The 24,600-nt window shown below is 55.6% G+C and overlaps 2 protein-coding genes across 2 annotated transcripts in view; one reads left to right on the forward strand and one right to left on the reverse strand.

Moving 5' to 3' along the window:
* The window catches only part of RFX1 (regulatory factor X1), a 30,880-nt gene extending 20,502 nt beyond the window's left edge, over nucleotides 1-10,378 (forward strand). The window contains exons 9-21 of the mRNA XM_044254048.1: nucleotides 1,544-1,925; nucleotides 4,003-4,184; nucleotides 5,201-5,320; nucleotides 5,406-5,521; nucleotides 5,752-5,870; nucleotides 5,959-6,068; nucleotides 6,396-6,547; nucleotides 6,628-6,725; nucleotides 7,737-7,886; nucleotides 7,982-8,190; nucleotides 8,550-8,703; nucleotides 8,783-8,828; nucleotides 8,961-10,378. Coding sequence (XP_044109983.1) covers nucleotides 1,544-1,925; nucleotides 4,003-4,184; nucleotides 5,201-5,320; nucleotides 5,406-5,521; nucleotides 5,752-5,870; nucleotides 5,959-6,068; nucleotides 6,396-6,547; nucleotides 6,628-6,725; nucleotides 7,737-7,886; nucleotides 7,982-8,190; nucleotides 8,550-8,703; nucleotides 8,783-8,828; nucleotides 8,961-9,130 — 2,008 coding nt within the window. The 3' untranslated portion in view covers nucleotides 9,131-10,378. The remainder of the gene's footprint in view (nucleotides 1-1,543; nucleotides 1,926-4,002; nucleotides 4,185-5,200; nucleotides 5,321-5,405; nucleotides 5,522-5,751; nucleotides 5,871-5,958; nucleotides 6,069-6,395; nucleotides 6,548-6,627; nucleotides 6,726-7,736; nucleotides 7,887-7,981; nucleotides 8,191-8,549; nucleotides 8,704-8,782; nucleotides 8,829-8,960) is intronic.
* An 82-nt stretch (nucleotides 10,379-10,460) lies between these two features.
* DCAF15 (DDB1 and CUL4 associated factor 15) lies at nucleotides 10,461-18,227 on the reverse strand. Its single transcript, XM_044254049.1, has 13 exons — nucleotides 18,096-18,227; nucleotides 16,248-16,345; nucleotides 16,012-16,147; nucleotides 15,202-15,308; nucleotides 14,979-15,118; nucleotides 14,725-14,895; nucleotides 12,421-12,855; nucleotides 12,244-12,335; nucleotides 12,022-12,150; nucleotides 11,839-11,924; nucleotides 11,524-11,628; nucleotides 11,322-11,437; nucleotides 10,461-10,985 (listed from the first exon to the last, which is right to left on the reverse strand). Exons 1-13 carry the CDS (start codon nucleotides 18,225-18,227, stop codon nucleotides 10,930-10,932), a joined length of 1,803 nt encoding a protein of 600 aa, XP_044109984.1. The 3' UTR covers nucleotides 10,461-10,929.
* Between the last annotated feature and the right edge of the window lie 6,373 nt (nucleotides 18,228-24,600).

Consider the following 24,600-nt stretch of genomic DNA (forward strand, 5'->3'; position numbering starts at 1 on the left):
GAAGTTGTTAGCAGCAGTGTGTCTCTGTCTGTCTCTCGCAGTGGATTTTTACTGGGTGCCCAGCCCTTCGGCAGCAGGGTCGCCCCGACCCCCAGCCAAAGCCACAGTCCCTGCACCTCTGTCCCTGGCTCTGTCCAGGCCGCATCCAGAGACGCACACATTCAGTCTGTCATTCAGCAGATAGCTATCAAAGTCATATTTTTGGAGCATGTGTTGTGTGGAGGGGGGGTGGGCTGGGCCGGGCTGAGCCAGGGGTGGGGTGGAGAAGGCACTTGCTGGTGCCGCTTCAGGCGATGCGCTGTTGGTGCTGCTCAGTGCCATTTCAGTACGTGTGGACCAGGGTGCTTTTATCTTGGTGTCCATCAGGCTGGAGGCTCAGCTCAGTGACCACGCCTTCTGTCATTCCCACCTAATCCCAACACCCCCTCCCTCTCCTCACTGCCCCCAGAGGCCTATAAGTCTCCTCCCCCTGCTTCCTTCGGGAGACTCCCAACAGTGCCTTCTGAGGCAGGCCCCACCTGGCCAGCCTTGCTTCCTTTCTGGATTTTTAACATTTAATGTTATTTCTAGTCACTAATATGTTAAGAGGGCTCGAAATCGAAACTGTGCCCCCACAGTGTCTTATGAGACACCTGCCACCCTCCATGGGCCCTCCACCACCATGGATGTAGACGGGGATATGAAATGGCCCTCGTCTCCCCCCTCTTCCAGAAACCTCATCCTTACCTTTCCCCACCTCTTCCGTTCACCTGACAGAATTTTCTGGAGCTGCTTCTTCGGCAGGACCTTCCTCTTTTTCTCTCACCCGTCCATAGGATCTCGTCACCTTTCTCTTAACATTCCTCCAAAGATGGACCCAGTTTTCCCACTCTTGCGACGACCTCAGCCTTGTGCCTGCATTCTCTGACTCAGGTCCTGGGACAGCTTGAGGACAAGGCTCCAGGTCACGATGTCGCTGCCTCAAAGGGACATGCCTCTGCACACCAAAAGTCATCACTGAGTGGCTCCCCAGGGTGGCCACTGGATGCAGACATAGAAACCACCCCCCCTTCCCCAGCACCCCCCTCCTGCCTTGTTTACCACCTGGGCATGGCCCACCTTCTGCTGTGTCCTCGATTTACCTTCGTGCTTGCTTCTCTGGCTTCCGCACCACCACATCAGCCCCCAGGCAGGGCCTCCTCTGTCCTCCTCTGTTGGGTCTGCAGTGCCTAGAACAGTTTTCAGCATACAGTAGGTACGTGACTTTTTTTGTGTGGATTGACTGAAGTGTGTGGCCTGTTCCAAGTTACCTAGCCATTCTGTCTTGGCTTCTTCACATCTGACACGTGGACTCCCATGCCAGGGGCCGCTTTGATGATTAAATGAGCAATTGTGCCCCGCCAAGCCCTCGGGGGTGCCTGGGCTAGCACAGATGACTGCTGGCTGCACTGGGCTACTGCTCCTCGCTACCTTCCTGGGAGGGGTCTGCCCCACAGGAACCCCCCACAGACCCCACCACCACCCAGCTTTGGCCCTCTGACTCCTCCCTCTGCTTCTCTTTCAGCCGCTCCAGTACCTACTCCTACCCGGAGACGCCGCTGTACACCCAGACAGCGGGCACCAGCTACTACGAGGCCGCGGGCACCGCCGCCCAGGTCAGCACACCTGCCACCTCCCAGGCGGTGGCCAGCACCGGCTCCGTGCCCATGTACGTGTCCGGCACCCAGGTGGTCACCAGCTCCACCAGCAGCGGGGGTGGGGCCAGCAGTGGTGGCAACGGCGGCAGCGGCGGCGGGGGAGGCAGTGGCGGTGGCGGGGGCGGTGGCAGCGGCGGCGGCGGCAGCGGCGGCGGCAGCGGAGCGGGAACCTATGTGATCCAGGGCGGCTACATGCTGGGCAGTGCCAGCCAGTCCTACTCCCACACCACCCGTGCCTCGCCAGCCACTGTAAGTGCCAACTCGGGGCCCAGCAGAGTCTGGCAGTGGGAGGAGGGTGGCTGCAGGCTGTGGTGGGGGGTGGGGGGAGAGGGTGGTAGGGGTGGGTGAGTGGTCAGTCGCCACCATCAGCCACCGTAAGCGTTGCACCAGAGTTCTCAGATGCAGGTATTCTGGGATCAGATCCTTGCTGGGTAGCCTCAGACAAGTTACTCAGCCTCTCTGGGCCTCAGCTAATATGCATGAAGCTGTTAGAGCGGTGCCGCAAGAAGGGTTGTTTCCTGGGGTTATAGCTGATGACGACAGGTCTAGAGTAAGGGGAGGGAGAGGCAGGCCCCAGCATGGGGGGAGCTGCCCTGAGCAAGGTTCTTTGTCCATCTGGAAGGCAGTGAGATAACCTCTCTCCGCCCAGACATGGGCTTATCTGGAGTCACTTGGGGGAGGGCCCTTCACTAGCTCTGTGACTATAGATAGTTCAGGGCCTGGTGGTCCCATGGCAGTCCTCATCCTTTTGGACCTTGGGGTCTGGAGTGATTTTAACTACTGCCCTTTGACATAGCAGTGCATCCTGGACCACATAATTAAGACAGCAGCTTTCTCAGAAAGTGGGCAGACTCTTCCTTATACATCCATGTAGCCTGGCTTCTAGTCTCTTGTTTTAAGTGCTGGCTGTGACCCACCTAACTGATTTCATGACCCCGTAATGGGATCCCTTCTGGGTCCTTTCCCAAAGTTTGCAGACATGCTTCACAGAGCAGTGCTGTCGAGAACATTCTCCATTGATGGAAATAGCCCCTCTGTGCTGTTCAGTACAGAGACCTCTGGAGTTTGTTTTTCTTTAAACTATTTTGATATAACTGTAGATTCATAGGAAGTTGCAAAAATAGAACAGGGAGATCCCTCTGGTCCCCGCCCCCCCAGCTCTGTTACCCATCTAGTTATGTTTTTTGTAACTGCAGTACAGTATCCAACCAGGAAACTGGGCTTGGTACCTGTGGGTGTCTACTTGTATCTTTTTATCACGGGTGTACGTTTGGGAAACCACCGCTCAGCTACGGTCAAGATGCAGAACTGCTCCATTGCCACAAAGATCGTTCTCCTGCTCCCCCTTCGATAGTAACCCCCGCCCTCCTCCCTCCCAGCATCCCTAACCCCCAGCAACCATGAATCTGTTCCCCATTTCTTTTTTTTTTTTTCCAATTTATTTATTTTCAGAAAAACAGTATTCATTATTTTTTCACCACACCCAGTGCTCCATGCAAGCTGTGCTCTCTATAATACCCACCACCTGGTACCCCAACCTCCCACCCCCCCGCCACTTCAAACCCCTCAGATTGTTTTTCAGAGTCCATAGTCTCTCATGGTTCACCTCCCCTTCCAATTTACCCAAAAGCACATACCCTCCCCAATATCCATAACCCTACCCCCCTTCTCCCAACCCCCTCCCCTCAGCAACCCACAGTTTGTTTCGTGAGATTAAGAGTCACTTATGGTTTGTCTCCCTCCCTATCCCATCTTGTTTCATGGATTCTTCTCCTACCCCTGTTCCCCATTTCTATAATGCTGTCATTCTGAGAAAGTTCAGTGAATCATCCTTCATGTGACCTTTTGACATTGGCTTTTTTTTTTTTTTTAAAGATTTTATTTATTTATTTGACAGAGAGAGATTACAAGTCGGCAGAGAGGCAGGCAGAGAGAGAGAGAGGAGGAAGCAGGCTCCCTGCAGAGCAGAGAGCCCGATGCGGGACTCGATCCCAGGACCCTGAGATCATGACCCGAGCCAAAGGCAGCGGCTTAACCCACTGAGCCACCCAGGCGCCCCGACATTGGCATTTTCCACTCAGTATAAGTAAATTTAAATAGCCACATATGATTGGTGGTGACTACATTGGACAGTGCAGCTCTAGAGAATTCCATGGGATTTAGTTCCCTCCCCCCACCCCACTCCCCACCGTGATTATGAAATGATGTCGCCTGCAGTGTGGCTGTCAGGATCACAATTGGAAATAGGTACAGAGAGCACTTCACAATGAGTACTTGAGAAACTGAAGTGATTCTTAGTGCTCTTCTGTCCCTGGTCCGGCCCCAGGTTCAGTGGCTCCTAGACAACTATGAGACGGCAGAGGGGGTGAGCCTGCCGCGGAGCACCCTCTACTGCCACTACCTGCTGCACTGCCAGGAGCAGAAGCTGGAGCCAGTCAATGCCGCTTCCTTCGGCAAGCTCATCCGCTCTGTCTTCATGGGCCTGCGCACCCGACGGCTTGGCACCAGGTGGGCCACCCACCCCTACCCGAAGTTCTCCACGGCCACGTTTACCCCTCTCATGCCCTCCTTCACTCTGCTCTAGCTCCACTGGCCCCTTCCTCTGATACCCACACACTCCTACCCCAGGGCCTTTGCACCCGCTGTATCTTCTCATTCATGCGCTTTTCCCCATCTCCTTACTCAGATGCCCCCTGGCCTAACTAAAAGAAAAGCCTTCCCACTCCCCACCTCCCACCTCCCTGACACTCCCCACCTTCCCCTTCCCTGCTTGCTTTTCGTCCTTACTACGGAGCACCATCCCACATGCCTTTTGTGTTGCTTCTCTTGTGGCTGATCTGGCTTCCAGTGCTAAAATGCACATAACTTGAGGGTGCGGGCACTGTACATGGTTGGTACTTTAATCAGGGCCTTCAAGTCTGGATTCACGTAGGAGGGAACAAGGGGCCCTCCCCTGACCCCACACTTCCCTTCTTCTCCTTCGCAACCCTTACACCTCCCTGGGGTGAGCCCTGCCCATCTCTTGGGTCCAGTTCCCTTCCCAGCTTATGTGTCACCTCATTCACTTACATGTGCATAACCCGTGGGCAGAGTACTGTGTCTCTCTGTGCCACAGTTTCTTCCTCTGTCCCCAGAGGGTGCCAGGAGCACCCTTCGTAGGACAGGGTTAAGGAACGCGGGGATTTGTATATGCTAAGGGCTCAGAGCAGTGCCTGGCAATTTGTTGTAACTAGTCGTCAACAAGTACTTGCTGACTCCTGCCCCGTGCCAGGATCGGAGGTTGAGGAGTTCTCCAGACACTGGCCCTGTCTTCTCAGAACTCACCTGATACACAGGACCTCTCTTGGCACCCACAGTCCGTGTACTTCCCCAGCACAGCACCCCTGGCTCCGTGGAACATGGGTCTTTTCCCCAGGCCGTTTGGCCGGGGGGAGGCAGATGTGATGCGAAGGTCCCCGGTGGACAGCTGGAGGACCCCCAGCTCTCAGCCTCTGCCCAGCTCTCAGCCTCTGCCTCCCTCTCAGGGGCAACTCTAAATACCACTACTACGGCCTGCGCATCAAGGCCAGCTCGCCCCTGCTGCGGCTCATGGAGGACCAGCAGCACATGGCTATGCGGGGCCAGCCCTTCTCGCAGAAGCAAAGGTAGGAAGACGGGGCCAGCCCCTGGGCTGGTGGGCGGGGAAGGGCATGCTGGCCTGTCTCAGTGCTCCAACCGCCCCTTCTCCAGGCTCAAGCCCATCCAGAAGATGGAGGGCATGACCAACGGTGTGGCCGTGGGGCCGCAGCAGGCCACTGGGCTGTCTGACATCAGCGCCCAGGTCCAGCAGTACCAGCAGTTCCTGGGTGAGAGCGCTCTGGCCCATGGGGTGGGGTCTGGGCCAGGGTCTGGGGCCTCTGGAGAGAGTGGAGGTGGTTCGTCTGCCTTCCCGGGGCTGCCCCATTCCCCACTGCCTGTGGGGGACCCCCGCTTGGGAGGAAAGCTATGATAACTTGATAAGATCCCAGGGAGAGGCATGAGGGGAGCAGGCAGGTGGGAGGATGAAGGGCCTCACGGCATCCCCTCCTGCCTCCAGATGCCTCGAGGAGTCTCCCTGATTTCTCAGAGCTTGACCTCCAGGGCAAAGTCCTCCCCGAGGGTGTTGGGCCTGGGGACATCAAGGCCTTCCAGGTCCTGTACCGGGAACACTGTGAGGTAGGGCAGCTGGGTGAGTGGGCATGGGCGAGGGAAAGCCATGCTGCCGCCCACCCCCATGTCCCTGAGCATCCAGACTCCCCAACAGGCCATTGTCGACGTCATGGTGAACCTGCAGTTCACCCTGGTGGAGACGCTGTGGAAAACCTTCTGGAGATACAACCTCAGCCAGCCCAACGAGGCGCCTCCACTGGCTGTGTGAGTCCCTTGGTGGGAGCGGGGAGGAGGGAGAGAAGGAGGGGCCCAGTGAGAGCACCCAGGGGTGGCCAGAGCTCAGACATCAGGTGGAGGGGGGCATCTGCTTGATCCCTGGGGTGTGCGGGGTGCACACAACCTTCCGACCCCCGCTCCAGGTCTTGTGTATCAGTCTGACAGCATGTGGGGTAGTGTCCCCGGCTAAGCTGTTTCCTCCCTGCAGTGGGTGCGCGCCCGTGCCTCATGTGCAGGGTACAAGATCCCCAGCTGACCCCGGGGGCATCGGGGCCCGTGTCAGCCTGACCTCAGGGCTGGGGTGGCTGTCTACAGGCATGATGAGGCTGAGAAGCGGCTGCCCAAGGCCAGCCTGGTGCTCCTCTCCAAGTTTGAACCAGTGCTGCAGTGGACCAAGCACTGTGACAACGTGCTGTACCAGGGCCTGGTGGAGATCCTCATCCCGGACGTGCTGCGGCCCATCCCCAGTGAGTGCAGGACAGCTGCCCCACCACCGGCCCCATCCCCACGCGCCACGGTCCTGATGAGCCCCCGCTGCCACCCACAGGTGCCTTGACCCAAGCGATCCGGAACTTTGCCAAGAGCCTGGAGAGCTGGCTCACGCATGCCATGGTGAACATCCCTGAGGAGATGCTGCGTGTGAAGGTGAGGGTGTGAGGGGTCTGGGCACAGCCTCACAGGCGGGGGCTGAGCGGCCAGCCTGGGTGCTGGGCCCAGCTCCTGCCACCTGGCTGTGCAACTGTGGGCTGGGGGCCTCCCTCTCCTCGCCCTCATAGAGGCCCTAGGATTTGTCCCCATGCCTCTTCCCTCACAGTGATCTTCGGGTTATCGTCTTTACCCACTTCTAAAACACAACCCTTTGTGGTGTTTCTGTACACAAAATGGTATCTTAAAAAAATAAAAACCAAATGCAACTTGAAGTAATTCTCTTCAGGCAGTTTCAATAGGGGGGTGGGAAACATAAGGGAACAGAGTAGTGGCCCTCTTCGTCAGTGCTGCGTAGTCACGAAGTACGCTGAAGTACTCTGACGTGAGGAATTAGATGGGCTGTGTCTGCTCTTGAGCAAAAAAATAAAAGGAAGAGAAGGGGGTTTTCATCGTCCTTAAAATGTTAATGAGACGGTTATACGGAACTGGGCCTTGAAGCATTGGCCCTGGGTGCACTGGACAGGGGTGAGGAGTGGGGAGGTGGGAAGAGTAGAAGCTGGAGCCAATGAAAAAATGAGCAAATGTATTCATTCATTCATTTATTCAGCATGCATTTATTGAGCACCTGCAGTGTGCCAGCGTAGTTCTCAATGCTGGGAACACAGCAGTGACCAAGATGGACAACGTTCCACCCTCCCTAACCTGACATTCAAGGGAATAACAGTTCGAGCCCTTTCTAGGCAGTGTCTTCTGTGAATTTCTTGTGTCCTTTCATTAAAAATAATGACGCTGGTCAGACACATTATAGTGATTTTTTTTTTTTTTTTGGTCCCTTCGGGTGTCCACCCTAAATTTGAAAATCCCGACCCCTTGATCCAACAAAAGCCACGACGTACATCCTCCCTTTGGGGAGAAAGAAAGTCTCAGAGAAGTTGCAGCGGCTGGGGTAGGGGATGGGGGTTTCTCACCAGCCCCAAGCACATCCGCGACCCCCCCCCCGCCCCGCAGGTGGCAGCAGCCGGCGCCTTTGCGCAGACGCTGCGACGCTACACGTCGCTCAATCACTTGGCGCAGGCAGCCCGCGCGGTGCTGCAGAACACCGCGCAGATCAACCAGATGCTGAGCGACCTCAACCGCGTGGACTTCGCCAACGTGCAAGTGAGCGCGGGACAGGGCCGGGGAGCGCGGGGCGGCGCGGCGGGGGCTAGGGGGGTGCGGCCGCTGAGCCGCGGGCATTTGCCGCTGTCCTCCAGGAGCAGGCCTCGTGGGTGTGCCGCTGCGAGGACCGCGTGGTGCAGCGGCTGGAGCAGGACTTCAAGGTGACCCTGCAGCAGCAGAACTCACTGGAGCAGTGGGCGGCCTGGCTGGACGGCGTCGTGAGCCAGGTGCTTAAGCCCTACCAGGGCAGCGCCGGCTTCCCCAAGGCCGCCAAGCTCTTCCTCCTCAAGTGGTCCTTCTACAGGTGCGCTCCGGCTCCGCGAGAGCCCGGCGGGGAAGGGCGGGGAACAGCGGGGTGGGAGGCCCCGCCCCCTGGGGGCGGGGTCTAGAGCCGGCTCCTCCTGTCCCGGGGCTAGCCAAAATGGCATAGGGGGAAGCCCTTCCTCCTCGCGGAATTTGGGACCAGGGAAGATCACGCTTCCTTGGAGCTCGGGTCCCTTTTCACCAGGGCAGGGAGGCTGTTGGCGGTGGGCGGAGTGAGGACCCTGTGCTCTCATTGATGGACGCACTTGGGAAGCCAGGGCGGGGCCTGACCCGGGAATCTGGGCTTGCTGGCGCGCGGGGTGGCATCGGGCCTGATGGCCTCCTCTCGGCCGCCCGCAGCTCCATGGTGATCCGGGACCTGACCCTGCGAAGCGCTGCCAGCTTTGGTTCTTTCCACCTCATCCGGCTGCTCTACGACGAGTACATGTACTACCTGATCGAGCATCGAGTGGCCCAGGCCAAGGGCGAGACCCCAATCGCGGTCATGGGCGAGGTGCGCGCCGCGGGGCGCAGAGGGCGCGGGCGGGGGACCCCTTGGTGGGACCCTCACCCCTTGTCTTGCCTCCTTGCAGTTCGCCAACCTGACCACCTCGCTGAACCCCCTAGACCCGGACAAAGGTAGGCGGGGCGGGGCGTGTCTCTGTCGTGGGGCCGAATCCCAGGAGCTGCAGACAGGGCGGTGGGGATGGAGGAGGCGCCGGCGGTGCTCTGCCGCCCCGCGCTGAGTCGGGCCTCCTCTGTGTGCCCCAGACGAAGAGGAGGAGGAAGAGGAGGAGAGCGAGGATGAGCTGCCGCAGGACATCTCGCTGGCGGCCGGCGGCGAGTCGCCCGCTCTGGGCCCTGATGCCCTGGAGCCGCCTGCCAAGTTGGCACGGACAGACGCGCGTGGCCTCTTCGTGCAGGCGCTGCCCTCCAGCTAAGCCCGCGGCCTCCCCTGCCCCGCCCGCCCGCCCCCGCCGCCCATCCACGCCAGGGTCCCTCACAGCTTCTGTGGCTTCGCTGTCACCAGTCCAGCCTCGGGCGGGGAGGGGGCCTCCAAGACAGGGAAGGCTAGGGGGTCCCTGCCCCCAGTGGGGGCGGCACAATCACAGGGCCAGGCGGAGCCGCAGCTGCAAACTGACACACAAGACGTGCCTTAAGGAACCCGCCACCGTGCCCAGGTGCCCCGTGGGACAGCCAGCTAGGCTCCTTGGCCCCGAAGGCCTCAGCATCTCCCTCCCCCAGCCCTACCCTCCCGTGTCCCAGGGGGCAGGCAGGCAGGCCCCCTCCCCTGTGGAACTGTTAACTTATTCAGCTCGCTGGCTTTGCACAGTCTGTCCCGGGCCCAACCCTGAGCCCCAGGTGGGCACAGGTGGGTATCACCTGGGGACCCCCACTGTCAGCAGCAGCCCCGGGACCCCTCCCCCCAGCAACCCCACCGCTCCCCATTCCTTGGTATAAGTGCAATTAAAGCCGTGGGTGTCGCATCTTCTCCAGAGCTGGGCCCTCCCTTGCCCCGCAGCCCTCAGGAGGGCACTGTCCGGCCTGGTTGGAGGGAGGGCGGCGGGGGGCACCGCCTCCAGCTTCCAAAGAGCAGCAGGCTGGGCTGGGGGTGGGAGCCCAGAGGGGCCTGCTGCCAGCAGTGGGGCCCAGAAGTGCCCACGCCTGTCCCAGCCCCAGCTAGGGGCTCGGCTCCCAGATCCAAGACCCCAGCATCCCAGGCCACCCGCCTCTGGTTTGTAATGGAACCTCTGTGCTCCTTCTCTCCCGGGAGACTGTGCTTCTCCTCCGTGCAGTGCGACCCGCCCCCCACATGACTATTGTGCGATTTGTGAGCCGCCTGAGCGGAGTTGGTAACTTGTTGGTTTTTTTCCAACCATCATGGCCTTATCTGTTCCGGTTTTCTCAGTGTCTTCAACCTGTGAGATAGATGTTTATGGCAAAAAGCAAAAAAACAAAAAACAAAAAAAAAGACAAAAAAAGATCTGACCTATTGTATAAAAATCACTATTTTGTGTGCTCCGCGTGCTACAGCTTTTGGGGTGGCCCCCCAACTTCCCCTCCCCACTCCCTCGGGGCCCCCCCTCTCCTGGCCGTGAAAGTGTCCACGCGTGTGGTAGTCTAGTGTGCCGAGCTGTTTTCTACCTTTTTGTAGTCTTTCTTAAAACACAATAAATTCCGCTGTGGTATGTGTCTGCTGCTGACTCACGGGGCCTTGGGGCTGGGGACTCCAACTGGGCCCCGAGCGGCAGTAAAGGGAATTCAGGGAGGTTCAGAAATAAAACATTTATTACATGAAGAGGAACGACGGGCAGAGGGAGGGGATGGCCACAAGGTCTGCCGCCACAAGTAGGGGGGAGGCTGAGGCAGGGGAAGGGGGGGTCCATTCGGCCTCCCTGGGGGGCAATGTCCACACCTGTAGCCAAGGAAAGGGGCAGATGCGTAGAGAGCAAGGGCCTGTGCCCAGTGCGGGGTGAAGGTGGGTGCTTGAGGATGGTGGGTCAGGGGGCTCCCTCCCTCTGCCCCTTCCCAACTTAAATAGGCATAAATAAGAAGCGTCCAGACTCTCAGGCCACCAGGGGCTGCCCCGCCCAGCTCCCTTCCCCGCAGCCTAACACGGGTCCGTCGGTCGGTCGGTCATCAGTCGGTCGGCCGGCCAGCCGGGGAGAGGCTGCCAGGAAGGCAACCGGCTCCCAGGCCGCGGAGGTAGTTGGAGTCAGTGTCCAGAGCGGCCGGGCCCTCACAGCACAATCCACGTGTATCGCTCACTGTCTGCCAGAACCTTCAGCGAGCACCCTGCAAGGAAGGGGCAGAAGGGAGCCATGAAGTCTACAGGCCCAGGCTGAGGGGAGGGGCCTGCCTCCTGCCCTGATTTGATTTGGGCCACAAGGTTCCAGAAGGCAGTGACCCTGCTGAGTTCTGCAGGCCTCCCACCGGCAGCTACCCAGTAGAGGTCTGCTGAATGAATGGACTGGCTGGGGGTCCCCAGGCGCCACACCTGCCAGGTCCTCTCCGAGCCTGCCCTTCCCTCCCCTCACTCCATTCAGGAACACCAAGGAATCCACACCTGCTCTAGCCTGACATGGTGCCAGAGGACCTCAGTCCTGACCATCACCGGGTCCCAGGGCCCACCTTTGTGCAGCGCCTCGTTGGTCATCCTGTTGACATAGCGGCCGCTGCTCTCAGGCACCAGCCACTTCATGACCATGTCCACGCAGCTCTTGCGGTACGAGCTCCAGACACTGCCGCTGAGGGCAAGGGGGTGAGGGCTCTCATCACCCCGGTCGCCCACCCCGGTCCCTGGCCCCCAGCCCTGGCCCCAGCCCCACCTCACCTGGTCTGCCCCTTGACCTCAGTGAGGTCGCCTACACTGACTGTCACGAAGATGCCTGTGTTGAGGTCCCATGCCACCTTGAGGCTGGTGTGATAGGTCTTTGGTCTGCAGTGGGGTGGGGGGCAAAGGAGAAAGGGCTGGGACCCCGGCAACCCTGAGGGTCTGCTCTCTCTGGAGCAGTTACGGTGTGCCTGGTCCAGGTTTTGGGGGCAGGGGAAGTCGTCTCCATCCCCACTTGCCCACCCCCACAGAAGAATCTGAGTGTGGCTTCCTGCTGTGCGGAGACAGGGGCCATCTCTACTCCCACCGGCTCACCGGAGCTGCCCCTCCTCAGTTGGGGACGGGAATGCCAGGAGCAGCAGGCCAATGTTGATGAGGACTTGATTGGTTTCCGGGCAGACCTTGGTGGGGGCGGGGCAGGGACAACGGTGACAGCTATTGAGGTGATGCCCAGAATACAGAGGCCCTGGGCCCACCCTGTCCCCTCCTCAGGCCCACCTCCAGGATGACAATGTCATAGTCGCTGAAGGAACAAAACTGGTGGGCCCAGGTGGCATCATGGCGGATGACCTCATTGATGACGTATTCAAAGTCCAGTGTGAGCTGCTCCACCGTTAGATACTGACCCTGTGGGTGGTGGGGAGGGGAGGGCTGCTGTAACTGCGACCCCAGCAGGCTCCCCAGGGGCTGCCCCTAGGCCTGCCTCCCACAGGCACCAACCTGGACGGCAGCCCGCTCCCGCATGGGCCGCAAGTTGCGGCCCCGGAGATCAGTCACCACAAAGGGCAAGGAGATCTTGTCATCCTCGAACTCTGAGGGCACAGGAATTGGGGGTAGGGGTGGGAGGGGGAACTTCCACGCTCAGCGCCCTGCCTGCTGCGTGGGTTCCTGACTCACCATCCTCCGGTTCTGTCCCTTCGCTGGACCCCAGCACATAATACAGCTTGGTGTAGTTGACGTAGCCCGGCTCTGGGGCCGGTGCTTCTGCCGCTGGGGGGCTATCTCGGGGTACCACCTCCCCGCCTGGGGCCAGGGGCTCTGAGGGCAGACGGCAGCGGCTGCCCGAGGGCCCTGGGCAAGGGGGTGGCCGGGCTTCCTCCAAGGTCCCCCCCTTGGCCTCTCTGGCCCTGCGGAAGATGTCGGCCACAAACTCCTTGGCTTTGGCGATGGCAGGTGAGGGCTCGGGGGCCCCAGGGGGCCGGGTGGGAGCTGCTTCAGGGCAGGGGCTGGGGAGGGCAGGGGGCACATCAGGGCTCTGGGGCCCAGGGGGGCTGGGGGGTGCTGGAGGGGAGGCGGTGTGGTCATACAGAATTTGGCAGAAGCTGCTCTCGCCTGAAACAAAAGCAGAGGGAGGTAGGGGTGCTCAACAGACGAGTTCAAGTTTAGGACACTGCCAACCTTTCTAACCGCCATAGGGGTGCTTCTCAGAAATCCACCTTGAGGAGACCCTCCTAGAAGACTTACTTATGTTGAAAGATCAGTCAGAAACACTCAGAAAGGAAAAAGGCCTTACACACGCACATGTGCACATAAACAACACTTTCATTCAGACTTCAATTTCGAGCATTTACCAAATACCACACACTGAGGACACGAGTGGAAAGCCACACAAATCCCTGCCCCTGGGCGGCTGACAGTGACAAAAGCTAAAGATCACCGAAGTCTGAGTTTCCTACACAGCCATTCATTGTTCCCAAAGGGAGCTGACTGGCTTGGGCACTCAGCAGCCAAATCCCAGGCCTCCATTGGTGTCCGCTTGACTAGGGACCAGCTCCCCTCTGGGAACGTGAGCTCAGCATGGAGAACCCCAAAGCACAGAATGAGCAGCACCAGGACCTCTGCCTGCACCACCTCCGTAGGGCCCCCCACAATCAATCTTGAGCGGGGAGGCTGTGTCCTCCCAGTTCAGAGACTAGGGACCGGGGCTCAAGGAGAAACTTGTCCAAGGTCACGCTGCAGGACAGCACGAACCAATGCACTCCTGTCCACCAGCACGGAAAATGGCCAAGTCAAAACTCACTGTCCCTCTGTGTAAGTGGTAAGGTGTTAGACATGGGAGACAGTGGCCCCCTCACCCCCGAATGCGTACAGCCGAGTCCTTTCCCACGTGACCCTTCCTACAGGGAGCCACAGCCACAAGTCCAGGGGTTGGGTCTCAGCCAGCCCCGGCTTGTTGGGGGCTCACAGCCTGATGAGGGGCAGGGCCTTGCCCACACTGGCACAGGCGGCCAGGGCCAGGAGGCCCCTGGATGGGCCCAGAAACAAGGCGCCCTGGCTCGTGCTGATGTGTGCACTCCGTTTTATACATTTAATTCTCTTTTCATATCCACTCCCCTCCCCCTCCCAGGGGAAACCATTTTCATGTAGTTAGTGGGTATCTTCTCGTTTGACTGCGTTCTTGCAAAATCAAAACATATTTTTAATTTATATGTAAGTGGTATCATTATCCGGTTATAGGTCTCCCTTTGTTTCGTCTGCTCTCAAGCACATCTTTAAAGCACGCTCCATGGTCACGCGTGCTGGGGCACCCACTGAAACTGCTCATCCAAGAGAACACCTGCCTTGTCTGACCTCCCTGAGCCCCAGGGATGGAGAGCAGGCAGCCCGCCAAGCTTTGGATGTGCTCAGACGCGGGACCGCTCACATGTGCGGCCCTGAGAGAGTGGCGGTGGGGGCAGGGAGGGAACATCCCCACCGGCCCGTACCACTGTCCAGCTTCTTAACTTCGGCCACTCTGTCAAGGGACATCACCTTGTGATCTCCACTGGCATTTTTCCTATTCCCAAAGACATACGACAGCCATCTGCCCACTGACCACTCCCTGAAATTGGAAATTTTTGGAGAGAGCACTGTGCCGTCCAGCATGGTAGCCACGACCACATGTGGCTTTTTGAACTCAACTAAAATTAACTGAAATTAAAAACTGAGTTCCTTGGTCACACGAGCCACTTTAAGTGGCTACTAGTGGCAGCTGTAGCAGATATAGACCTGGCAGATATAGACCATCCCAGCCCTGTGCTAAGTTCTAGAGGACAGCGCTGGGGTGGAGCATAGCTAGCTTGGGAGTCCATATCCCTGCTTTCCAGCTGAGTGACCTTGGACAAGGGACTTCACTTCTGAAGATCTCATTTGGGATCAGGAGACTGGGGGCTTGGAGGATTCCAGAGGGCACCAGGCCCGTCCTCAGACCCAGGGGCCTACCTGCCGAGTGGACGGAGACGGCGCAGGCCACCAGGGAGTAGCTGGTGTTGAGCAGCACCACCTGGTCCTTCTTGAGCTGGAAGGCGGGCTGGAAGGTGGGGAAGGGGTAGACCACCTGGTACTTCGTGTGCAGTATGAAGCCGTGCCGCAGGCACTGTGCGCTCGGGTCGCCTGCAGCAATACACGCACTGCGGGCTCACGCATGGCCTCGGGGCAGGGAGGCAGACCGCACCCCGAGACCCCCAGCCGCTCACCTGGATGGGCCCGGCTGGCTTCCCGGCAGGCGGCACAGCGGCCTGGCGGTGGTACCGCCACGGTGCTGATGTAGATGTCTCTGTGGTTCTCGTCACTCATCATCATCATGTTCATGAGCATCCCGTTGGCCGAGCGGGTGCTGGGGGCCGGCACGCCTTCAGCAACCTGGCCAACGCACCGCCCTCCCTGGGTCCCCAGGCCTTCCATGTCCCCAAATCTTACTTGAACCCAAAGACGATGACCTTGGAGGCGTCACTGGGCCACTCGCACACGGTCAGGTACAGGTCGCTATAGATCTCCTCATCCTGGAAGAGCCGCACCTGCCGGACCTGAGCAGCACATTCAGGGTCGGTATAGGGTGAGAGCAAATAGGGTGGGGATGCGTAGGGGACCAAGGCTGCACAATGCTGGGCGGGAATTGGAGCTGGGGCTGAGCCGGCAGGAGCAACCTTTTGGGTGGGGGGGGGTGGCTCGACCCAGGGAGTCCCAAGCAGCTCCTACACCACACCCCTCTGCCTTCCTGACGACAGGCTGGGGAGGCTCCCCTTATGAGGAGGGGAAACAGGGAAGCCGGCCTGGCACAGGAGGAAGCTGAGGAGAGAGCCCAGCCCCAAGAAAGGGGACTCTGCCAGACACATCAGATCCATGCCCTATCCACCCCGAAACCTGTTCACCTTTCCGAGCTCATGTGTAAACTGTGGTAACAGCACTCACCTCCTGGGGGAGGGGGGTTCAAGGAGTCAAAGTCAGGGTTAAGTGAACAGACTAGCAAAGCTACCAGGTCCCACCTGGCCTGAGCCTGCGGTGTGCTTCTTAGGCTGAGGCGAATCACACGGAAGTACCACCACCTACCCACTTTCAACTATAAAAACGGCAGCTGCACCTGGTTTGACCTAAGGCACGGAATACTGACAATGACCCTTGGAGTAGAATTTCTCCACTTTACAGACAAGGACTGTGAGGCTCGGGGGATGCTGTGATCTGCTGGTCACGTTGCTGGAAGGGATAGCCCAGCCCTGGGCCCGGCCCTACCAGCTTGAGCTTGCTGTGGACGTTGAACTCCCACCAGTACAGATGATAGATGTAGAAGGAGAAGTCATCATCCCCGCTGCTGCTGGTATACGAAAGAACATAACGGCCGCACTTGGAAAAGCCCAGGAAGATGTGTCTGTGGGGGCAGGCAAAACAGCCAGGTCAAGAACGACCTACCACCCCACCCAGCCACCCCCCACCAACTCCCACCCCATCCCAGCCTCACGCAGCCTCACCCTGCGTAGAGAAAGTCCTCATCCACAATGTTCTTGAGGGAGACGCAGACCCTGGGCGGCAGCTTCCGGAAGAGGCGAGGGGAGAGCTGCCCACTGATCTGGGGAAGGGGTGGCCCTGGCTCTTGAGGCACCATCACGCCCCAGTCCCCTCACCTAAAGCAGAGTAGCACCCCCAGGGTCTGGCCCAGACACACAGGCCCACTTCCCAACAACCATGATGGTCAAGAGCAGTCCAAGCTCTGGAAGGTGGGAATAGCTGGGGAAGATGGATCAACTGGGCCTCACTTGAGCCTCCCCTTCCACCAGGGACCCATGCCCTGGGCCTCACTTGAGCGTCCCCTTACACTAGGGACCCATGACACCCTCCCAGTCCCACATCTCTTCAACCTCAGGGCCCCTCTTGCCCAAGCACCCAGGTTCTAAGGACCGACACTGTCATTACCCCCCACCCCCAGGAAGGTTTCCCATTCACCCTTGGCCACAGTGTGCCACTGGCTGCCTTCCTGAAGGCTTCTTCATGGTACACTGAGCTGTAGGTGTCCTTGGCCACTAAGGAGGCTTGACCAACTGAACTCACCAGACCCTAACCCATTAGCCTACACACACAGTGCTCAGGACCTTTGAGAAGGCCCTGGCCTCACCTGGGGACCTACTGAGGCAGAAGAGGGGCTGACCAGTGACCTTCCAATTCCTGCCCAATTCCCCCTTCTCACTTAACCTAGCCACCTTCTAACCATCTCCCTCATCCCAAAAACTTCAAGGAGGGGACAGGCAGGCACAAGCTGTGTAGTAGGGGATCAGAGCACCCTGAGTCCTACAGCCCAGTCTGAGTGAGACACTTGGCCTTACCCTCAAGAGTACTGATGGGAAAGAGACCTATCTGGCAAGCTCCCTAGCAGATGAGGGAGAAAGCCCACTCCTCAAGGGGATGCCAGTCTTATGGAACAGCTCTGTTGGTGAAGCCCAGGCTGACAGGGGAGACACAATCCCTGTCCCAGGAGTTTCCAAGCTAAGGGTGGAGCCACAGCCCAACCCGGGAACAACCAGGCTGAAGGCGGAGACAGTCCCTGCCCCAGGACCTCCTCAAAAGGAGGAGACACAGCACTGCCCTCACAGAGTTCCCAGACTAATGGAGAAGGCACTTTCCCTATCCACGGGAATATAGTTCTGCCCAGGTTGCTGCTGACCTGACAGCAGATTCACATGTCTGCCCTCCCAGAGCACCCCAACGGATGCGGGAGAGACATGCTGGCACGTTGTGAGTTTACTGTCTGATGGAGAAGACAGAGCGGTGCTCAGGGACCTCCCAGTCTGAGGGGGAAGACCAGGCTTTTTCCAAGGAGGTCGCTGCCATTCAGTGGGGGAGGCAGACACAGGTACAGGAATTCCCAGCTCCCGGGCGGTCAGAGCCGGGACAGGGAGAGGAACACCAGGTAGAGGAAGCCCAAAGCCGGTAGCAGGGGCTCCACCACGGGGGTGGGAAAGCTCCATAACGGAGGGGCCATGGGAGCAGGGTTTTGAAAAATAAGTCTGACCCTGGATCGCCCCCTTCCTCCTTATTCCTCCAGCGACCTCCCTCTCTCCAAGCCCTTTCTCAGCCACCACTCCAGCCTTTCCATCAGAGCCCCCTCCCCCGGAACCCGCCCCTAATCCACTCCATCCAAACCCCCGTCCCAGCCCCCTCCATCCAAGCCCTCTCCCCCGGGCCCCGCCCAGCCCCCTTCCCCAGCGCCCCCTCCCCCGGGGCTCCGCCCCCAACCCCTCACCCCGCGAACGCCTCCTTCCCTCCGCCTCCCTCGTCCCTTCTCCCCACCCTCCGGCGCGCTCCTCCAAGACTCCAGGCCTTACCTTGACCCGCTCAAGCTGCTTGAGGACGTGCTCCCGCCGCCGCCCTGCTGCCCGCTTCCCCCCGGCGCCCCCGGGGCCGCCGCCGCCGCTCCCGGCCCCGCTGTTCCGCTCCGATTTCGAGCTGGGCGCCATTTTCACCCCCTCCCTCCACTTCCGGAGCAACCGGCCTTTTTGTCCCACCCCCGCCGCCTCCTCATTGGCCCTTTCTCGGCTTTGCGGCCGGTCGGTTGGGTGAAAGCCCGCATTCGGGGCCTCTTCCCGCTAGTCCTGTCCATCATAGCCACCTCGGCCCTGGATTGGTTGAGATGGTACAAACCCTGTGGTTCGCCGCCGTATTCCCGCCTTTCCACAAGGACGCACCCGTCAAGAGGCCCGGTTTGCACCCCTTGCCGAGGCGACTTTGACCGGATAGGCGAAGGCCCCTATCCCTCTCGGCGGCGTCACGCCCCACTGTGGCTGGTGGGTTTCCATGGAGACCGCGGGCGGTCCAGGCCCGTGGGCGGGGCGATGGGAGCCTGTGGTCCAGACCGGGCCTGAGTCCCCACAGCGCCCTATCCAGATGCGAAGAGGCCTGGCGACTATCCTGGGGCCATCACAGGCCGGGCCAGGCCAAGGAAAGGGATTTGCAAAAAAAAAAGATGAGAATTGATGAAAACATCTTTCAGATGGGCGGGGGCAGCGATGATGTTAACGATAGCATCAATGGCTTATAGAGCACTTTACATGTGCTAGACATGGTTCTGAGCTTACAACAATTCTATGCAGTAGGTCCCTGTTGTGCCCATTTTACAGATGACAGTAATAATTGTTGAATGTCTGCTAGAAGTATCATCTTTTTGTGGCGTTTGCTCATTTAATCTTCGCAACAGTTTTGCAGATAGGTCCTTTTATTATTATAAATAATATATTTATAAATAATAATATATTACTCCAAGGGTCATTTCATTGTCATGAAACTGAGGCTTACAGCGTAGTGCTCCCGAGTACCTGACATGCATATACCTCAATTGTAACTATAATCAGGGAAGAAGTGAATGGATCTCGGTCTTCTCATTTGTCCAGCCTCATGCATTCATTTAGTCAACAAATATTTATTGAGTGCCTACTATATTCTAGAGCTGGGGAACAAGACAGGTAGGAAATGGATTTTTGGTTATCTAATTCCAGGTAGGATTAGAAGTCAAAGGGAAGGAAGAAGGCTGCTCAGGGCAGTCATAGAGGGGCCCTGTGCAGGTGTGGAAGAGGAATATTCCAACAAAGAGAAAGCCTTCAGAGGAATGAGGGTAACATGACTGAGAGACCACAGAAAGTCCAGTTTAGGCCAAAGCAGGAATGAACAAGGGAAAAAATAAGCAAGGAAAACACAAGGACAGGAAAGAAGGCAGGGAGTGTTGGTAAGCCAGATAGCTGGATTTTACTCCTAAGCATAAAGGGAAGTCTCTGGAAGGTTTTTAGTATATGATGGAATCTGTTGGGAGATTTAAAAGATTGTGATCCATGGGGTATCTCACTGGCTCAGTGGGTAGAACATGCAGCTCTTGATATCAGGGCCTGGAGGTCATGCCCCATGTTGGATGAAGAGATTAAAAAAAAAAACAACTGGGTGCCTGGGTGGCTCAGTGGGTTAAGCCGCTGCCTTCGGCTCGGGTCATGATCTCGGGGTCCTGGGATCGAGTCCCGCATCGGGCTCTCTGCTCAGCAGGGAGCCTGCTTCCTCCTCTCTCTCTGCCTGCCTCTCTGCCTACTTGTGATCTCTCTCTGTCAAATAAATAAATAAAATCTTTTAAAAAAAAAACTAATAATGAAAGATCATCGTGATCCAAAGAAATAAATACCAATGAATCCATACTGGTATAAATAAATGATTGAATAAAAAATGGGGGGAAAGAGATGACCCTTCCATATAGGACATGTCTAATTAATAAGTATAGAAGGAATGAGGGAAATTAAAAAATCATTATCAGGCAGACATCACAGATATAATTGCAGCAGTCAAAATCTACCAATGAGTTGTACTCTACCACTGGTAAAATTAGTGAATGAAACTTCAGGGAGGAAACATGGCATTTGCCTACGCTAAAAGTATGTTTCCTAAAATATGTATTTGCTGGGTTTTTAAAAATATATGTCCACAGGGGCACCTGGGTGACTCAGTAGGTTAAGTGTCTGACTCTTGATTTTGGCTCAGGGTCCTGGGATTGAGCCCTGCCTCAGATTCTGGGCTGGGGGTGAAGCCTGCTTGGGATTCTCTCTTTCTCTCTACCTCTCCCCACCCACGAACCCTGCCCGAGCACATGGTGGAGCTTAATTCACCTTGTTGGGTGTGGGCTGGATTTAGAGACTTGTGTCTAAGGAATCAAAGTATGGAAAGTGCAAAATGTAACTTGATAGTGGAGAAACCTGGCAGATACTACCGCAAGCAGGTAATGAACATTATCATCATGGGTGGTGGGAGTGGCCCTGGGTTGCTCAGTCAGTTAATTGTCTGCTTTCAGTTCATGTCATGATCCCGGGGTCCTGGGATCAAGCCCTGCATCGGGCTCCCCCACTCAGCGGAGACCCTGCTTCTCCCTCTGCCCTCCCCCCATGTTTGCACTCTCTCCCTCTCTCTTTCTCTATCTCAAATAAACAAACAAATAAACAAAAAATCTTTAAAAAAAATTATCGTAGCCATGAGTCATGTGCATGTACCCCTGATAGGGTGTGATGAAGAGGACACATCACGTCTCTGGTATTGTCCCTTAAATCCATAACCTCAGTCCACTCATGAGAAAAGACAAGACGTTTGTCCCAAACTGAGGGATATAATACAAAAGACCTAGTTAGGGGCGCTTGGGTGGCTTAGTGGGTTAAGCCGCTGCCTTTGGCTCAGGTCATGATCTCAGGGTCCTGGGATTGAGTCCCACATCGGGCTCTCTGCTCGGCCGGGAGCCTGCTTCCCTCTCTCTCTCTGCCTGCCTCTCTGTCTACTTGTGATCTCTCTCTGTCAAATAAATAAATAAAAATCTTAAAAAAAAAAAAAGGAAAGAAAAAAGACCTAGTTAGGACACTTCAGAAATGTCAAGGTCATGAGGGGGAACCCGGGTGGCCCAGTTTGTTAAGGTCCAACTCTTCATTTCAGCTCAGGTCATGGTCCTGAGATCCTGAGACTGAGCCCTGTGTTGGACTCTGTGTTCACCGTGGAGTCAATAAAATGAGATTCTCTCCCCTGCTCCCTCTGCCCCTCCCCTCCATTTGCATTCTCTCTCTCAAGTAAATAAATAAATAAATCTTTTTTTAAAAAATGCCAAGGTTGTGAGAAACAAAGCATGACGAAGAAATTGGCAGAGATTAGAGAAGTCTTAGGAGACGCAGTCAATGAAATGTGATGTCCTGGATGGGATCTTGGACCAGAAAAAGACATCAGAGAGAAAACTGGTGTAATTCATAATAAGCCTGTAGTTTAATGAACAGTATTGTGCCAATGTTAGTTAATCTCTTAGTTATGACAACTGTACCATAGTTATGTAAGATGTTAACATTCGGGCCAATGGGGTAAAGGGTAGACAAGAACTTTGCAACTTTGCAGGGTGCCAATTTTGCAAATTATCTTAGCCTATTGAATTGCCATAATAAAAATACTATAGACTGGGTTAATTTATTTCTCTCAGTTCTGGAGGCTGTGAAGTTCAAGACCAAGGCACTGGTATAGCCAGTGTCTGGTGAGGGACCACTTCCTAGATTGTAGACAATTGTCTCCTCCCTATATCCTCACGTGGCTGAGAGAGACAGAAAGAGAGAGGGAGAGAGATTTCACCAGCTCTCTTACAGGGTCCTAATCCCATTCATGAAGTCTCCATCCTCATGATCTAATCACCTGCCTTGTGTCCCACCTTCTATTCCATCACATTGGGGGCTCGGTTTCAACACATGCATTTAGGGGAGACACAAACATTTAGTCCTTAGCACAAATCCTCTGTAACGTGATCATTATTTCAAAATAAAAAGTTGTTTTTGAAGAGTTTTGGTGAAAGATCATTTGGTTTCTGTGTGGACAATGTTTAGGGGACTAAGGGTAGTGGGCAAGAATGGCCTCAGGGAGGCCAGGGAGAAGTTATGGTGGCTTAGATTCATTCATGTAATAGCATGGAGATGGAGAGAAGTGGCCATATTCGGAGCCAATGGGTCAGTTCATGGACCCTAGGTATTGGGGTAAAGATGGGAAGGGATTTAGAGGTTGTTGTAGCACCTGGGTGGATAGCGAGTTCCAGTTTCTCTACATCTTTGCCAACATTTGTTGTCTTCTGTTTTTTGATACAAGCTGTCCCAGGGGGTGTGATCATTTACTTTTAAATAAATATTACCTTTATGCAGTTTGAAATTCATCACGGGGAAGACATAGAATGGTCAATGAGTACAAGAAAAGATGTTTGACATTATTAGTCCTCAAAGAAACACAAATCTAGCCACAACGTCCTACTATGACACACCCATCAAAATGGCTAAAATTGAAGTCTGACCATACCAAGTGTTGACAAGGACTCGGAGGAACTGAAACTCTCACAGAGTGCCCGTGGGAGTGGAAAGGGGCACAATGACTTTGGAAGACAATTGGGCAGTTTCTTAAGTTAAATGGCCACTCACTGTATGACTCTGCCATGTCACTCCTATGTATTTACCCAAGAGAACTTCTCTAAGACATGTTTACTGCCAGACTTGCTCAGGACCATTCATAGCAGTTTTATGCAACAGCCTAAAATAAGAAGAAAGTAGAAGACCATAAGCATATGATAAACAAATGGTGGCCCATCCAAGTAATAAACAAGAACAAATTATGGTCCATCTAAAACCCATGTTCTATGCCAGTTCTATCTCAATTTTTCAAAATTTTAAGTAAATTTTTTTTAAAAGATTGTATTTATTTATTTGACAGACAGAAATCACAAGTAGATGGAGAGGCAGGCAGAGAGAGAGAGAGGGAAGCAGGCTCCCTGCTGAGCAGAGAGCCCGATGTGGGACTTGATCCCAGGACCCTGAGATCATGACCTGAGCCGAAGGCAGCGGCTTAACCCACTGAGCCACCCAGGCGCCCCCCAAAATTTTAAGTAAGTAAATTTTAAAAGAGGAATGAACTTCGGGTGCCCAGGTACCCAGGTGCCTCAGTCATTAAGCATCTGCCTTCAACTCAGATCATGGTCCCAGGGTCCTGGGATCGAATCCTGCGTTTGGCTCCTTGCTCAACAGGGGGCCTGCTTCTCCCTCTCCCTCTGCCACTCCCCCTGTTTGTGCTCTCCCTCTGACAAATAAATAAATAAAATCTTTAAAAAAAATAAAAGAGGAATGAACTCTCAATACATGTAACACAGATGAATCTAAAAGTCACTGTCGCCTAGGTGGCTCAGTCGTTAAGTATCTGCCTTCGGCTCAGGTCATGATCCCAGCATCCTGGGATCGAGCCCCACATCGGGCCCCACATCGGGGTCCCTGTTCAGCAGGAAGCCTGCTTCTCCCTCTCCCACTTCCTCATTGTCTCTCTTTCTGTCAAATAAATAAATAAAATCTTAAAAAAATAAAAATTAAAAAAATAAAACTCAACTGTCCCAAATAGAAGAAGCCAGACAGCACAAACTACACACCTCATGATTCCATTCATATTAATTTCTAGAAACTACAACCTGATCCACAGTGACAGACAGTAGATCTGTGGTTGCCTGGGGTTGGGCATGAAGGGGAAGTGGAGGGAGGGCTGACCCAGCGGCAGAAGGATGCTTTCGGAGGTGATGGTAATATTCAGTAACTATGGTTACGGTTTTCTCAGTGCACAATTGCTGAGGTTTGGAATGATGCGTTTTGACTCATGTACACTTTAAAATGTTTTCACTCTGGGGGCGACTGGGAGGCTCAGTTGGTTGAGTGTCCGACTCTTGATTTCGGCTCAGGTCCTGATCTCAGGGTCGTGAGATGGGAGCCCCGCATCTGGCTCTGTGCTCAGCAGGGAGTCTGCCCGAGATTCCCTCTCCCTCTCCCTCTTTTCCTCACCCCACTTAAGCTTTCTCTCTCCTTCCCACATAAATAAATAAATAAATAATAAAATCTTTAAGCATTTTCATACTAACGCATGTCATGAATACTGCAGTCAAGTTTTTTTTTTTTTAATTCGACAGACGTACAAGGACGTATGGTGGCAACATTCCTCTCCCCTTAGCCCCAGCTGCCCACCCACCCATCAAGGCAGCAGATACCCTTTTAAATTTTTTTAAAGATTATTTATTTATTGGGGTGCCTGGGTGGCTCAGTGGGTTAAAGCCTCTGCCTTTGGCTCAGGTCATGGTTCCAGGGTCCTGGGTTCGAGCCCCGCATTGGGCTCTCTGCTCAGCAGAGAGGCTGCTTTCCTTCCTCTCTCTGCCTGCCTCTCTGCCTACTTGTGATCTCTGTCTGTCAAATAAATAAATAAATCTTTAGGGGGGAAAAAAAGATTATTTATTTATTTATTTGGCAGAGAGATAGAGAGAGAGCACAAGTAGGC

The sequence above is a fragment of the Neovison vison genome, chromosome 6 (genome assembly GCF_020171115.1).
Source record: "Neovison vison isolate M4711 chromosome 6, ASM_NN_V1, whole genome shotgun sequence".
In the NCBI taxonomy this organism is placed as follows: domain Eukaryota; kingdom Metazoa; phylum Chordata; class Mammalia; order Carnivora; family Mustelidae; genus Neogale; species Neogale vison.

Excerpts from the sequence above, each read along its gene's own strand:
- DCAF15 (XM_044254049.1), bottom strand. The coding sequence starts at position 18,227 with ATGGCGCCCAGCTCGAAATCGGAGCGGAACAGCGGGGCCGGGAGCGGC. Across the intron at positions 14,896-14,978 it reads AGCCAGCCGGGCCCATCCAG|GCGACCCGAGCGCACAGTGC; the intron begins GTGAGCGGCTGG and ends GTATTGCTGCAG. Across the intron at positions 11,629-11,838 it reads ACTGAGGAGGGGCAGCTCCG|ACCAAAGACCTATCACACCA; the intron begins GTGAGCCGGTGG and ends ACCCCACTGCAG.